The sequence below is a fragment of the Lissotriton helveticus genome, chromosome 6, assembly GCF_964261635.1.
Source record: "Lissotriton helveticus chromosome 6, aLisHel1.1, whole genome shotgun sequence".
In the NCBI taxonomy this organism is placed as follows: Eukaryota; Metazoa; Chordata; class Amphibia; order Caudata; family Salamandridae; genus Lissotriton; species Lissotriton helveticus.
This window is the reverse complement of record NC_136067.1, coordinates 1134073400-1134090571: the sequence shown is the minus strand read 5'-3', so window position 1 is coordinate 1134090571 and position 17172 is coordinate 1134073400. Positions and strand designations below refer to the sequence as shown.

At 37.4% G+C, this 17172-nt stretch overlaps 1 protein-coding gene across 1 annotated transcript in view; it reads right to left on the bottom strand.

Annotated features, from left to right (window-relative positions):
• Positions 1-295: 295 nt before the first annotated feature.
• The window catches only part of TFB2M (transcription factor B2, mitochondrial), a 139002-nt gene continuing 122125 nt past the window's right edge, over positions 296-17172 (bottom strand). Inside the window, exon 8 of the mRNA XM_078648799.1 lies at positions 296-1352. Within this exon, the coding sequence (XP_078504925.1) occupies positions 1166-1352 (187 nt within the window). The 3' untranslated portion in view covers positions 296-1165. The remainder of the gene's footprint in view (positions 1353-17172) is intronic.

Here is a 17172-nt window from a genome sequence, read left to right as displayed (position 1 = left end):
GGTTAGCTGGTACAGCACAGCGATTTTGCAGGTCGGTTTCAAAAATAGCTTACATTATAAATAATGACTTGAAATCAACGTTTATAGCACAGGGTCCTTGAACACAGTGGCATGTTAATAATCGAACATTCGATTTAAGAGCAGATTAAATTAAGGGGGTGGGTATGCATGCCACTGTGCAGCAGAAAATAGACATCTGTCAAACGGATGACTGAAACTAACAAAGACAAAGAAAAGGGGTCATCGTTTCTAACATTTTAGACAAAACAAACACAACCAGTTAGCAAAACAGCCATTATGATTTCTTCAAATCTCTTTATTTACCACCCCTTCAACGTGGTGGCAACAAGGTTTATTGAGGTCATTCCTCAGGTGAACAGAAGATGTTTACTAGTTCAGAATGGAGCATGAAAACCAGCAGCTGGTTTTTTGCCCATAGTAAGGTATCTTTTTTACTCATGAAATCTAAGTTACATCAGATTTCAATTCCTATTGCAAACCTCCTTGCTAAGCAAGTATGGCATATTCAGATACCTTTCTACAGTACATTCGGGAACAGTCCATCTGTGATGAAACAATTATATTCTCGGCCAACGGACTTCAACACTGAACGCAGCTAGCCAAGTACATTCCACAAGAAACAGAACGCCGAATTCAAGGGCTCAACCCATATATTCAAAGTGATACTTTGGTGCTTTGCTGTGAAATGTGCAAACGGGTATGCTCTTAATAGCCGTTTTCTAAAATGGCTCATTATAAAACTGATTGTGTACGGCCAGAGGATACCCAACTTAATAACAGAACAGCACAGCATGTGAAGCTAGAAAACACAATTCGAACTGCAGGACAAAATGCTGTTATCCTCTGGGCCCTCCCATTATTATTTCCATCAAATATCACATTCCATATTGCCATGGCAGATTGCCGGGTTCCTGCAAGGTGGCCTAGATTTAGCATGCAGCTTGGAAGCCCTCTGCTAAGCATTTTAATTGTTGCTTTATAAAGCAAACGCGATAGGGAGGAGCCCACACAATCATTTTGGAGAGAGTAAAATACATTTTTTGCTATTTATCATGACATTTTGAGCTTCGAAAAGCGGCCTGCTCGTTCCCATTTTCAGACCTTTTGCTGCAGCAAGGTAGTCCATTGAGGAACAATGTCATAGTTAAAAAACATTCTTCTCTGTGTTTTCCAAGATTTCGTCAAAGATCCAACTGTTGTTAAACTCTCCAGAATGTTCCATCACTTCAAAAATCCGTTGATATTGCTCCACAGTGACGTGACCAATTAGAATGTTTTCAGGCAGCCCCAGTTGTCTCAAAAGTTTACGTCCATGGCCTGGAATCCACGTTCTGAAAGGTAAAAAACACAAGAATGTGAGTGTGCATATTTGAACTCCTTTCAAGCAATTAGTTTCCTAATATTGCATGAAAGTTGCTAACCTCTACAGATTCTTACATTAACTCCAAAGTCAGCTATCTCAGCTTAACTGAAGCAAAACTGAGATTCTACTAATCAGAACGAAAACCTGGCAGTCAACCACTGTAACATGTTATGCTGGCTGGTTATCCAGGCTTGGAAGCAATAACATGGTCAACGAAAAATATCCAGGGTGCTGGCTTGTTAACTCGGTCTCAGATCCTCAAGTCTGTGAGCTTAAAGAAAATCAGACAATATAAGAAATCACACACAGCAGGTTCTTGGGAGTACAAGGGAGATGGGCTTTGGTGCCTAAGAGCTAAGTGTCAGCAGGGCACGGATGCCTACGTGAATCCAGAAGTGGAGAGCCAGGTGTGGGGTTGGCTGTGGATGTTAGGGTATAAGGCAGGGGCGGCTCCTCCGTTGGAGCAGAGGAGCATGGCCCCCACTTAAATGCCCCCCAAAGCCCCAGAGATTAAAAATAAAATGGTAATTTATTACCATTTTTTTGTTCATCACCCCATCCTGAACAGTGTATCACGACAGCGTGGGGCCTGCTGAGTGGCAGCAGGGCGGAGTGGTGGGCAGAGGGCAGCCTTTGCACCTTTTAAAGTGAGCATGACTCTGTGGCCAGCCAGACATGCGTACTTTAAACCTCTCATCCCAGCTGTCTTAAGACAGCTGGGATGAGAGCAAGTGCAGGCCTCCACTGCACGGGTGAGTGCAGGTTCAGGCCGCCCTGATCCAGCGGGCTATAGAAAATATATCATAAACTACGCTACCCAATTTCATAACCTATAAACAAAATTCTAAACTATACATGGACCCATTTATGAACCTGATATATTTTTGGGCCTACTGAATCAGGTGGTCAAATAAATCTATATACACATTATTTACAAACTATAAACATTTTATACATTTGCAGAAAGAATATTGTCATTAGAATAAAACCCAATCATTTAAATGACCACTATAGGCGACGTGATCTAGCTAAAGGTAACCTATACTTCTAAATAACCAAGACCAGCTTGTTTGTCAAAAGTAAGATTTTATTTTCTAAATTATAGTATATATGTTGTAAGTTTTATAAATGAAATTTATTTGCAATAAAGCAAGCATGATAGTAAGAAATATGGAAAAATACAATTTAAGCAATTTAATCAAATTTAAAGAAATTATATAAAGTTTAGCATTTCTAAAACCTATTTCCCTAACTGAGCTAAATAGACAGAAATTAAAGTAAAGATCTTTGAGGATTCTTACGTGCTCCACGCAAAGTCCAGCAGCACATCACCCTCATCGGAAAGTCAGAAAGCAGCAGCCAGCCCAACCCTAAGGGCATGACTTTTTATACCTTTCTACGCTAACTAAACTAGCGAAGGAAAGTTTTCAGAAATACTCGACGTCCCATTGGCTGAGAGTGACAAGTGACATGTCACCCGATTCTTAAAAAGTTCCACAAAATCATGTCTTACAAAGACCATTGTCTCTTCCACGTGAAGCCAGAGGCTTCCTGCGATTGCAACTTTGTTTTAAGTCATCCTCGCAGCTTCCATAGTCTTACAGTGCAACTTCCGCGGATGCCAAGTTAAGGACTGACAAAAAGTTCACTTTCGACCTTGGCCATGTCCGACAGAATGATGTCAGCTCATCAGTTTTTGCTTTGTGAATGCAGCTTCAATAAACGTTTTAATTCAGAATGGGCGTCTCGTGACTTTCTGCAGAAATTCAGATCAGCTTTTATTTTGCGACTCAAATAGCTAGGCCTCAAAAGCAGGCAACTTATGATTTCTAGTATAAAACAAACACAAGAAAAGTATTAATGTAAGAAATAAAGTATTTTCTGTATCCACCCCATGGTTTACTAATTAATTAACCCACCCGATTAATCAAAATGTTACCTAGCCATTGCAAACAAATAAAGCAGCGTTTATATTTACCAGTCTCCGTTTTTCAATGAGACCCATATGCACCTAGAATAGTAGAAATGACATCACACAGACGAGAAAAAGCAAAACAAGCACATTGCTTATTTAAGTTTGCAGCAGTTAGTTATGACAAAAACGAAAACAATAAATTATTTTATTATTTTGCTCGAATAGAAAGATGCAACATTTATGCACGTTTATGAGCACACATGTTAGTCCCCCCACGTGTAAAGTTTAATCTAGGTTATATTAGCACGACATATCACAAATCATTAATAATTTTATTCATGTTATGGAAATGTGACTTTGCGAGTTTAAACAAAATTTTGTTTTCTATCTCGCTCCATCAACTCCCTCATCTGGTGATTAACAAATCACCACACCAGCACTCAAAATTTTTGGTAAATTTAATTTATAAGAAATCGATTCAAATTCATTGTATTAGTAAACCTAAAAGTCTGTTTCAGCATAATCCTTGCAATTAACATGACGCTCTCTATGTAACTCCTGCAACTCAATCTCCCTTTCCTCTTCTTTTCTGAGTTTATAAATTCTCTTCTTTTCTCTTAAATGCTTCTTTCTTTTATGCAACAGACAACCTACTTTAGTCAAAATAAAAATGAATATAATTATAATCAAAGGTGCCAGAATCTTGCCAAGAATTGAACTTCCGATATTATGAAACCAGTTTTTAATTGCTTGAAACCTATTTGAAAGTTTCCCAGTAAAATCTTCTTCTTCTAAAGGAATTATTTCAGAATGCATTTGTGTAATATTCTTAATATACATTTCAATATTTTTACTTTCATCCGGTATATATGTACAGCAATGTTGGACATGTAAAATGCCACAGACTCCTCCCTCCTTTGCTAGGAGTATGTCTAAAGCAAGACGGTCTTGAATTACCATGGATCTAATTGCAATAACTTCAACATTCATTAATTGAAACCCATCAGCAGTGTCAGTTGATAATCTATCAACTATAGTGGACAATTTTCTGATTCTCCCTGCATTTAGGGTTATACCAACAAAAGGTATTACAGCTTGGAAAATATCTCCCAGAACTTCAGTAAAAGTTTCTCTTTTAGCTCTATTTACATAATTATGGATTTTAAATAATCCTTCTGAATCTCTGTCAACATGAAACACTTTAGGAAAAACAATTCCCACATAACAAGTTCCATACCAATGGTCTGGAAGGTTGTAGTAGGCTTTGTCACCACAAACAAAATAAATTCCAGGAAAGATAGGATCTTTTCCACCTTTAAATCCCCAACCTCCCATAATCTGATAAGTATCTTCACAATTGCTTGCACCTACAAAATAATTATCAAAAAGTGTGTTATCTCTTCTAATGCAAAGCTTTCCACTAACAGGTTTGTCTATGTGAATTGCAATATTTTCAAGCATTTTACCATTTAGTTTCTCATCCTCTTTTTGCCAGAATGATGACTTAGTCTGCTTGACTAATTCATTTCTCTTATAAATTGCTCTTCTCTCCTCAACCATATTCAAAAATTTCTTTCCTTCAGCACTTAATTTACATGTTAGATTATTCTTGTAAGCATACTCATAAGTGAGTTCGTTAGTAACAAGGAAATATTCTCTCATTTGTTTAGCTTTCTTATGCTTATTTAAAGCGTTATCAATTTTAACATTAGCAAAAATCTCATCATAATTTGAATAGTAATATTCTAAACGACCAGTTTGATAAAATAAACTAGTTAATACACTACATGTAACAGCATAAGTGAGAGGAAGCATGTTATATGTTACTCCCTCAGAAACAGAAGCGGGCAACTTAACGCATACATAACAATCCTTTGCATCCATTACCTTTACATATTCACTCAAAAGCTTTGTGAATGTATTGCTTGAAAAATCACCTATTGATTTATCTTGATGAATGTTAGGCTGATGATCAATTACTTTTGCAGATGCACTATGTTTAGTTTGGCTAACCAGAGCTTTGCTTGTTAAATTAACTTTGTGTAATTCTCTATTCATTTCTAAAGGTATAATCACAGCTAGTACCAACCAGAGCAGAACTAAAATGAGCAGACATACCAGAGTCATCTTACAGCATCTTTTAAAAACAGAGCATTTTGAAGTGCTCTCCTTAATGTAAGGCATTTTTAAGTTAGTTTTAGCCTCAAAAATAAAATAAAAAATAAAAATAAATTTTAAAATTTATATACACCCCCCTTTTAAAATATTTTTCTTTTTATAACCCTAAACAAGATTTCTTCGACCTTATGTCATACATAAGTTTTCTTCTATTAGACAGTTTTCTTCGACCTTGTGTCAACTAACAGGATTTCTTCAGCCTTATGCCAATTTAATAAATTTGTACTTCAATCATTGTCACTAATTTCTTGGATTTCGTTTTCTTCTTCACTACTATCATATATGTCTATAACAGGTGGAATTACTAAGTAAGTCCACTCAGGAGATTTGTATTTCTGGTTTGGTCTAATTATTCTCTTCCCTTTTCTTGATATCACTTCAATTTTTCTTCCAACTCCAACTTCTTTTCCTGGACTCTTTTGACTACTTATTTCTTCAACTTGTTCTATTGGCTTTTTGATCAATCTGACTCTCAATCTTCCACCAGGCCAGTAGTCTGCTTTTCTCACGTACTTTTTCTTTGGTTCAGAATTATTCGATTCAGATTTCCAAGTCCTTTTCTTTCTGCTTTCACTTCCACCTTCCACGTCACTTTCTTCAGTTTCGTAGTCTGAAATTTCAATTGACTCAGGAACTTCTCTATTCGGCAATTTTACTCCTTCAGGAACTTCACTTTGTCTTCCATCACTGGTACTCGGTAATTCGTTCTCCTCCTCTTCCTCAATTACCTCTAGCTTCCCAGATTTCGGATTTTTGTTCCTTACTTCAGAGCTTGTTCTCTGCCTTTCGATACTCTCCTGGTCTGAAACTTCTTTTGGTTCAGCTTCTCTGTCTTCAATATAGACAACCGAATCCTCAGTTATCTTTCCTTTTAACAGATTCTCTTCACCTTCAGAATCTATTTCAATTATTTCTAAGTCTTTTCTTGTCAGATTTCCATTCACTGGCACAGTTTCCAGATGTCGACTTTCTTGTCGATCTTCAGAATCTGGAATTACTTCACCTTCTGTTCTGTCTTCTGCTTCAGAATCAGAGTCATCTGTGGTATCACTTTCAACATCAGAACTCTCAGGAGTTGGTATTGGAATAGTATGACTTGGATGAATCCAGCGCTTCAATCCTCTGCACTTTACAGCATTAGTAGTAATCAAGATTACCTGCCTAGGTTTCTGCCATCTAGGAGATAGACAATTCCTCCTCCGATGTACTTTCGTTCTGACCCAGTCTCCAGGTCTCAGATCATGTGTCAAAACTTTGTCATTTGATTGTGCTTCAGTTCCCACCTGATTAGACACAGAAGTTACCATATCAGATAACCTTTTACAGTAATCCAAAATTGCACTGTCATTTATGCTCAACAGTTTACCTACAGGTACAAAAGCTTGCCTCATAACTCTTCCCATCAAAATTTCATGAGGACTCAAACCTGTCTTTTTATCTGGTGTACTTCTTATTGACATCAAAACAAGTGGAAGAGCATCAGTCCACTTCACTCCTGTCTCTAGACACATTTTCCCAATTCTGTTTTTGATAGTTCCATTTATTTGTTCAACTACACCTGATGCCTCTGGTCTGTATGCACAGTGTATTTTCTGCTCAATACTCATAGCTTCGCAAATTAATTTCAACAGTTTGTTATCAAAATGACTTCCTCCATCACTCTCAATAGTGACTGGAAAACCGTACCTTGGGATGATTTCTCTGAGCATTAGTTTTGCTACTGTAATTGAATCACAATGTCGTGTAGGAAAAGCTTCTACCCACCTTGAGAACAAGCATACAATTACAAGTACATATTTCAAACAGTTGTGTAAGGGCATTTCAATGAAATCTATTTGTAACCTGGTGAAGGGACCACCCTCTCGACCAATTATTCCTGTCCCCACCACTGATTTTCTGTTAGGATTCATTTGTTGGCATGACAAACACCTTTGACAAAAAGATTCTGCAATGGTTCTAAATTTGGTATTGAACCATGTTTCTTTAAACAGTCTGACCATAGAATCTCTTCCTAAATGTGCAGGACCATGATATAATCTGGCCATGTCAGAAATCATGCAATTTGGTAAAACTACTCTCCCATCTTTGTAAACCCACACTCCATCTTCATCACGTTGTCTACAATCTGATCTTAACCACTGATCTTTTTCTTCATCATCTGCTTCGTTTTGTAAATCTCTAATCTCATTCCATGTTTCTACAATAGTTGTTAGCATTAATGAATTTGAATCAGTTTCTGTACTTCTATTCCGATTGTAAGAATAATTTTTCCTTGCGCAGTACTTTGCTGTTTCATCTGCGAAGGCATTTCCTTTGGAAATATAATCAGTTCCTCTAGTGTGCGCTGCACACTTGACTATGGCAATTTCTTTTGGCAATTGTATTGCTTCAATTAATCTTCTAATGAAAACTGCATTTTTAATTGGTGACCCTGTTGATGTCATGTATCCTCTCTGTGACCAGAGTTGTCCATAATCATGCACAACTCCGTACCCATACTGACTATCAGTAATGATGGTAACTCTTATATCCTTTGATACTTCACATGCACGAATTAAAGCAATCAATTCAGCTACTTGAGCTGAACGAACTCCTTCAAGACATGATGCTTCTTTAATGTTTTCGACTGTACAAACTGAGTATGAAGCTTTCAAGACACCACCTTCGGATCTTAAGCATGAGCCATCTACAAAGTAGACAAAATCCGATTCAGGCAAAGGTCTGTCTTTGATGTCTTTTCTTGGTTTTGTGCAGAATTCCATGACATCTAAACATTCATGTTCTGTCTCAATGTCATTAACGATTTCTGAATCAGGCAGTAATGTAGAAGGATTTAGATTCAAACATCTTGAAATCGAAACATTATCTGCTCCTAGTATGATTTTCTCATACTTTGTCAATCTGCTACTTGTTAAATGTTGAGTCTTACCTCTTGTCAGTAATATTTCAACTGAATGAGGCACAAAAACTTTCACAGGAAATCCCATAATGATTCCTTCACTTTGTTCAAGACTGATACTTGTAGCTGCAACTGCTTTTAAACAACCTGGTAATGCTTTTGCAATTGGATCAAGAACTGCAGAGAAATATGCAATAGGTTTCTTTAGGTTTCCATGTCTCTGAATTAACACAGATAATGCACATCCTTCTCTCTCACTGCAATACAGTTCAAAATCTTTCTCATAATTTGGCATACCCAAAGCAGGAGCATGGCATAAGCTCTTTTTCAAGTTTTCAAAAGATTCCATCTCAACATCACTGAGAATAATTGGATCTTTTACATCTGATTTGGTCAGTCTTTGTAGTGGTTTCGCAATTACTGAAAATCCACTTATCCATTGTCGACAGTAACCTACCATTCCCAAGAACATTCTGACCTGTCTTTGTGTTCTTGGCGGTAACATTGCTTGAATCATTTTTATTCTCTCTATTGTTACTTGTCTTTTTCCCTTTGCAATTCTGTGACCAAGATATTTCACTTCCTGTTTGCAAAACTGTAATTTTGCTGGGGACACTTTATGTCCTTCTTCTGCAAGGCGATTTAACAGAATTATTGTGTCTGTTACACAATTTTCTCTTGTCTTAGCAGCTATTAACAAATCATCAATATACTGCACCAACGTAGACCTACCTGGTAAGTCTAAATCTTCTAATGATCTTTTTAACAGTTCGTTAAAGATTGAAGGACTTTCTGTATAGCCCTGAGGGATTCTTGTCCATCCAAGGGTCTTACCTTGGAATCTGAAAGCAAAGATTTCATAACTGTCTGGGTGTAGAGGAACAGTAAAGAATGCATTGCAAAGGTCAATGACTGTGTACCATTCAGCATCATATGGAATCTGAAATAGAATTACTGCTGGATTTGGAACCACAGGACAACATGGAATAACAATTTGATTAACCTTTCTCAGATCTTGTACGATCCTAAATGTTCCGTTAGCCTTTTTAACTCCCATAATTGGTGAATTACAAGAGCTACTCTTCATTTCTTTCAATACACCTTGCTTGATTAATTTTTCAATTACAGGTGTAATACCTTCAATTGTCTCTGTTTTCATTTTATACTGTGGAGTGTTTGGAAATTCTATTCCCTGTTTCAATGCAATTTTAACAGGATCTACGTTTTTCATCAGACCCATCTCATTCCCAGTAAAATCCCATATTTCAGATTTCACTGTTTCTTTTAGCTCTTCAGGTAAATCTTTTTCTTCAAATGCAGGAAACAATTTTGTTTCTTCTGCTTCCATCATCATCATTGTCATTCTGTACAAACCATCTTCCTCCATTGTTTGTAATTCAACTCCTTCAGGAGAACAATATATTCTGCAATTCATTTTACATAGTATGTCTCTACCTAATAGATTTACTGGACTACTATTACAAACCACAAATCTGTGTTTGTCTCTGTAATTTCCAATTTCAACTGGTACTGGATCAGTTAAGTCTGTTTTAATTTGCTGATTACTTACTCCGACAACTTGGATGGTATCCCCAGAGAGAGGTAGGTTTTCAATTTCCACTGATCTAACAGTAGAACGGGTAGCACCAGTGTCCACTAGAAAAGTGATGTCTACATCATTAACTTTCCCGTTTACATAAGGACCAGACTGGTCAACCTCAAGAGTGGCTCCAACAACACACTCTTCCTCCTCTCTCGGGCACCGTCAGCAATAATCATCAGAATCACTGTCTTGGCTTTCTGTTAATAAAAATTGTTGTGAAGCATTTTGCATTTGAACCCTTTGCTGCTTTTGCTGTTTTTGTGGTTTTATTACCTGTTCACATCCCTGAAATCCCACGTTTGGATTATATTTTTGAACTCCCCCACAATTTGGAAAAGGTGGTTGTGGCAACTGGTCCTGACGATTATTCACCTGTTGTTGTTGCTGTTGTTGTAATTGTCGCTGAATATTAAATTCATTTAACCCCTGTTGCATCTGTAGCTGTTGCTGCACGTTAACACCATTCTGCATCTGTGGATTCAATAAGGGATTCTTTAAGTTTCTAGGAGGATGAGGACACTCGTCCCTCCAATGTCCAATTTCGCCACAATTAAAACAAGGTAATCTTTGTTTCAGTTCTTCTATCTTTGGGCTAAATTTCTTTTGGAAATTATTACCTTTAAACTTTCCTTGTATCTGGTTCGTATTTCCAGTTTGAACAAAATTAGTGTTCTTATTTCCCATGCTGGCAATCTGTTGCTCAGCCACCTTTACCTGTGCCCACATGGCTTTCTCCTTCAGCTTTTTCTGTTTTACTTCTAATTCATCGCTACAATATTTTGCTTTTCTCAGAATATCATCAATAGATAGTGCTTGCCATCCGACAATACTAGTTCTGATCATTTCTCCAATTTCAGGCTTTAGTCCATAAACAAATCTATAGATAAAATGACTCATGTCTTTCTCATCTAATTTTTCATAACCACTGTATTGTTTAAAGATTAACAGCAGTCTTTCATAAAAAGAATGAACTGATTCTTTTGTTTCCTGCTCTGTTCTTTCTATTTTAACCCAATCAACTTCTTTGGGTGGAATTTTGTTTTTCATCCAAACAATTACTTTCTCATAAAAATCCATTACAAGTGGATTTGGGGCACCTGTTTCTTTAATTCGCTCAGGTTCTGTTTTTGGCCAACTAATAGAAATTTTACATTCTGTCCAAAGATCAGATGGAACAACAATGTCAAAAAATCCATCCAAATCAATCCACAGAACTTTTGACACTTTGATAAATCTATCGACTTGCCTGTACCACTCAACAGGTTTCTCTCTTAATTTTGGAAAGTCATTTGTGAATAACAGAATGTCCTGTCTCGACCATGGGACATGAACATATCCTCCACCTGCAACTTCTCTCATTGGAAATTGTTTTGACATTCTTTCTAATCTTTCATCTTCCTTTCTTTTGGTCCATTTAACTCTCCATTTGTTCAGTTCTCCTAGCTTTTTGATATAGACAATCAAATCTTTAATGTGAACTATTCTTCCCATTGAGTTCAAACTCTCAATGTCACTTTCTGAGAAATCTAATCTGTAATGTTTTGCAAAATTCTTTTGTTTACTTACGTCGATTTCAAGTTCTGCAGCTAGATCCTCTAATTGATCATATTTATTTTTCGTTTTCCATTGAATACTTTTGCAAATGAATAATAGTTCATCATCCCGATAGTAATTTAAACTATCTGGGCCAATTGTTCCAATTATTAATTCTTCAATATTTGCTTTTAATTTGGCCACATCAAGCTTTGGTGTGGTTACCCTAACTTCAGGACTTCCTACATCTGACATAGCACCCATTGGTGTTTTTGGAGATAAATCCTCATTAAAGGTTAAATCAGGCATTCTCGATCTAGAAGTGTTTAATTCAGTCAAGTCTGAATAAAATTTTTCAGCAGGCTTTTGAATTTCTGTATTTAAAGGAATAGTTAATCCAGTTTTGTTTGTATTTCTTTGATCAAATACAGGCTGAACAGGACCTATTGTTACTGGAACTGTGACAGCTTCCATGCCTTTTGTCATTCTTTTAATTAATTCTTCTTTAGACCTTAAGTATTCATTATAATCATCATCCTCAACATTTCTTGTTTCTCTTGTATAATCTTTTGGAGGTTCCCTTGCTCTTGGAGTCATTGAAAAATGTCTACCCTCATTTCGAGCATTCTCAAATTCTGGTCTTCTAGGAGTTTCAGTGATTTCACAATTATTTGGATAAAGTTTAGGAGCTTCGCTAATTGGAGGTGCACTCGGTGAAGTTTCAGTAGAAACCACCGGAGTAGACCATGATCTAGAAGGTCTCAAAGGCTGATTAGGCTGTTTATTTTTAGCAGTTGTATATATTTCTTCCATAATTGCATCCTCAGATTCACTTTCCATAGATTTTCCTGTAGGAGAACCCATTACCATTTCATGAATTAAATACAATCCTTCACTCATGTTTCCCTGTCTCCACATTCGTAATCTATCTTCATGAGTTTCTCTTTTCCATGATGGATTTTTAGAAGGTCTTTTAATTCCACTAGCTTCTCTTTGTAACTGATACATTTCATCTTCCCACTCAACTAAAGCTTCAAATTGAGTTGGTCTCGGTTTAGGAACAAGAGCATTCATTTTCTCTCGTAAGTTTCTTAAAACTCTTACATTAAATGAACCATCATCAGGCCAAGCCAAAACACCATCGTTTTTAGTATAGCGTTTCCAACTGTCGAACCATAAGACAGTATGATATCCGTATTCACCTTCCATGTACGCTGCAGGTGTTTTATACTTATGAAGTAGTTTACCACCTCGCGTTTCGATTTTCTTGTCAGGTGAAAATAAATTCTTAAATTTCTGAAATAATGTTGTCTTTTTCTCAACATGTTTAAAATGATAACTCATTTTTAAAAGTTAAATTTAATTCACAAAATCGTTCGTAAAATATTTCCGGGATGTTCCGCAAAACAACCAATCCGTGCGCGAAACACACCAACAAGCCAATGGCAGTTGAGCTACGTCAGTTTCCTGCTCAACCAATAATTTTGGAGATTTTCCTAAGGACCAATCAGCTCACAGGCCGTCAGAGACTCAGGAGCCAATCAGAATACAGCTTGTGACGTAGGTCACCCAATCCCAGCGCGGCTCTGTGACGTACACAGCAGCTGCGGTTTCTCGCTTCTCACTCCTGGCGCTTACCCCTCCTTCACAAAATCTTTTCACAGCGCCATTTTAAGAACACTTTTCAGTGTAAATTAATTCTTAACAATGACTTATAAAGACAACATCTGTTCGTTTCACTAATTAGGATAGTTTACATACATTCAAGTATCCACACTTCGGAATAGACGGCGCTATTCACACTAAGGATAATATTCAATTGTTAGTAGAGTAACCTTACCCCACCCTTCAAGCAAGTATAATTATGAACTCGCTTTGCTCTGAACCCACCGCGAAGTGAAAGTTCTAAGAGTTCCACTTGAACATAAAATACAATTCAAACTCGCACTTTTACACGGAAAATTCCCTAAATTCAAACACACACGAAATCCGTACAGGACTCTCACCTGTTTATAGAAATCATGCACCGTTAGCAAAATAACGACGTTATCCGTACAGGGCTCTCACCTGTTTATAGATATGAAACATGTACCCGTACAGGACTCTAACCTGTTTATAGATAATCATGCACCGACGTTAAATTTTACCCTTCACTCAAGCTCGGATATAACTAATACTCTCATCACAGTGAGTTTTATGGAAGGCGCTTTGTCCCTATTCTCATGCTGCTTTGATTTCTTAGAAATTCCTCACTATACAAGAATCAGACCTAGCCCTAAAACTGTGCTGCTCGGCGACAACACTATGGTACACGGCGATACCTCTTGTGATACTCGGCGATATCACTACAAACGAACAGATGGCTTGCGTGACTAATTTCTCGCCACACAATCTATACCGGTATAGCTTACAGATAGGCACGAAAAACGAACTTAACAAGTGTTAAAACATTAATCCTATTTGCATACCATGACGCAATCCTTAGCAACCAACATGTTACCTTGGTTACCGCTTAGCAACCATCAATTTCTGCTACCAGATAATTGATCCAGCGGGCTATAGAAAATATATCATAAACTACGCTACCCAATTTCATAACCTATAAACAAAATTCTAAACTATACATGGACCCATTTATGAACCTGATATATTTTTGGGCCTACTGAATCAGGTGGTCAAATAAATCTATATACACATTATTTACAAACTATAAACATTTTATACATTTGCAGAAAGAATATTGTCATTAGAATAAAACCCAATCATTTAAATGACCACTATAGGCGACGTGATCTAGCTAAAGGTAACCTATACTTCTAAATAACCAAGACCAGCTTGTTTGTCAAAAGTAAGATTTTATTTTCTAAATTATAGTATATATGTTGTAAGTTTTATAAATGAAATTTATTTGCAATAAAGCAAGCATGATAGTAAGAAATATGGAAAAATACAATTTAAGCAATTTAATCAAATTTAAAGAAATTATATAAAGTTTAGCATTTCTAAAACCTATTTCCCTAACTGAGCTAAATAGACAGAAATTAAAGTAAAGATCTTTGAGGATTCTTACGTGCTCCACGCAAAGTCCAGCAGCACATCACCCTCATCGGAAAGTCAGAAAGCAGCAGCCAGCCCAACCCTAAGGGCATGACTTTTTATACCTTTCTACGCTAACTAAACTAGCGAAGGAAAGTTTTCAGAAATACTCGACGTCCCATTGGCTGAGAGTGACAAGTGACATGTCACCCGATTCTTAAAAAGTTCCACAAAATCATGTCTTACAAAGACCATTGTCTCTTCCACGTGAAGCCAGAGGCTTCCTGCGATTGCAACTTTGTTTTAAGTCATCCTCGCAGCTTCCATAGTCTTACAGTGCAACTTCCGCGGATGCCAAGTTAAGGACTGACAAAAAGTTCACTTTCGACCTTGGCCATGTCCGACAGAATGATGTCAGCTCATCAGTTTTTGCTTTGTGAATGCAGCTTCAATAAACGTTTTAATTCAGAATGGGCGTCTCGTGACTTTCTGCAGAAATTCAGATCAGCTTTTATTTTGCGACTCAAATAGCTAGGCCTCAAAAGCAGGCAACTTATGATTTCTAGTATAAAACAAACACAAGAAAAGTATTAATGTAAGAAATAAAGTATTTTCTGTATCCACCCCATGGTTTACTAATTAATTAACCCACCCGATTAATCAAAATGTTACCTAGCCATTGCAAACAAATAAAGCAGCGTTTATATTTACCAGTCTCCGTTTTTCAATGAGACCCATATGCACCTAGAATAGTAGAAATGACATCACACAGACGAGAAAAAGCAAAACAAGCACATTGCTTATTTAAGTTTGCAGCAGTTAGTTATGACAAAAACGAAAACAATAAATTATTTTATTATTTTGCTCGAATAGAAAGATGCAACATTTATGCACGTTTATGAGCACACATGTTAGTCCCCCCACGTGTAAAGTTTAATCTAGGTTATATTAGCACGACATATCACAAATCATTAATAATTTTATTCATGTTATGGAAATGTGACTTTGCGAGTTTAAACAAAATTTTGTTTTCTATCTCGCTCCATCAGCCCCCTCCAATCAGGGCCCTGCTCACAGGCCAGATGTGAGCAGCGCCAGGATGAGTCAAGGAAGTTGCAGTATCCAGTTCCTCAGTGGAAGAAAGAAGAGGTTCAGAACGGAAGACATCGTGTTCAGGTAAGTTTTTGATGTTTTAATGTCATTTTGCCCCCCCCCCTTTACCCAACCTCCCCATAGATGTCAGTTGCCACTGATGTAAGGGTCTTGTTTTAAAGCGTTAATAGGTCCCTCACTGAGAGCAGTCTGCCTGGAAAGCCGTGGTAAGCCGCGGAGGGTGAATGGGTAACAAGGATGGGGACTGCCTCTACACTAACTCACAATATGGCACACAAACCTGAATTGTTTGCTAAAGCAAGAGATCATAACAGAGGGATTTTCATGCAGGTATGAAACACCAGTTAATCGCACCATAAAATCTTGTATACCAAACAGACACTGCTCAGTCAATGGTTTAAAATGGAATCAATAAATCATGATATTTGGAAAAGCAGAGTGAGTTTTTAAATAACTGCACAAGCAAAGGCAAAGAGGGGTATAAAAGATACTGACCGTATCTCAGTAAGCCTTGTTCTGAATTGGGTGGCTCACTGTTGGTGTCTTGGTCCACCCCTAAATTGGATCTATGTATCCTTCTCAAGCCTCCGATCTCCGCCACTGTTGTGTTACTGATTTATATAACCAACTACCGGCTCAGCGGGTCCGGCTTACTGAAATATGGCCGGTATAGTTTATTTATAAACTGATGCAGAGTGAGGCCTACAATTTCTAGTCCTGAGAAAAGCCCAAATAAACATTGTTTTCAGAGTCATATATGGGCAGAAATCTATACACCTCATAAGTGAGCTGCACTTTTTTTTGCAAAGTCCTTCGCTCTATTTTTAACCCTATACACTGGGGGGCCCTAGAATAAAGTACCTTTTCGCCCACCAGGGAGATAGTTTTAATAGTCCTTTGCACTCAGCCCCTCACTCAGCCCCCTGTTTATGCTCATCTTTGATAAAACACCTCCACTCCTCCCCAGCTGGAGGGTTGTAGCCCACAGCAGGTGCCTTGCTGTCCTGCTGTGAGCAGGGAACCCACAGATGAAGCATGTCACCCTTGGGCGAGTGAGGGTTCTCGTCCTAAAGACTTCACACATCAAACTCCCACTATCTGTGGTCTTCATTTTGTTTACTAGACATACCATTTTGTGTGTGAATTTTTATGATTAGGGAACAGTATATCGTTGGTTTGGTGCCCGCCTCCTATGTGTCTCTGTGTGATTTTGCATATTTTTAAGTCACTGGGAAATTTCTGAACGAAAAATACCACTTTCTGTGATGTCCCATGCAGTCGGCCAAAGCCCAGGAGCAAGCAATGCAGCATTAACCCATGTTGCAACTGAGAACGTAGCCTTTCAGATTGATTTAAAAGGCTAAAAAACATGAAAGGGGCCACCGAATTCCTACAGATAGGAATTCTCGCTCGACCAATTGTCTACCATTTGCTTTTAAAAACTAAATATAAGCTAACCTTCAGTTGGAGCTTAAAGTGTTATTCTATAAACAGAAACATAAGCATTTAGG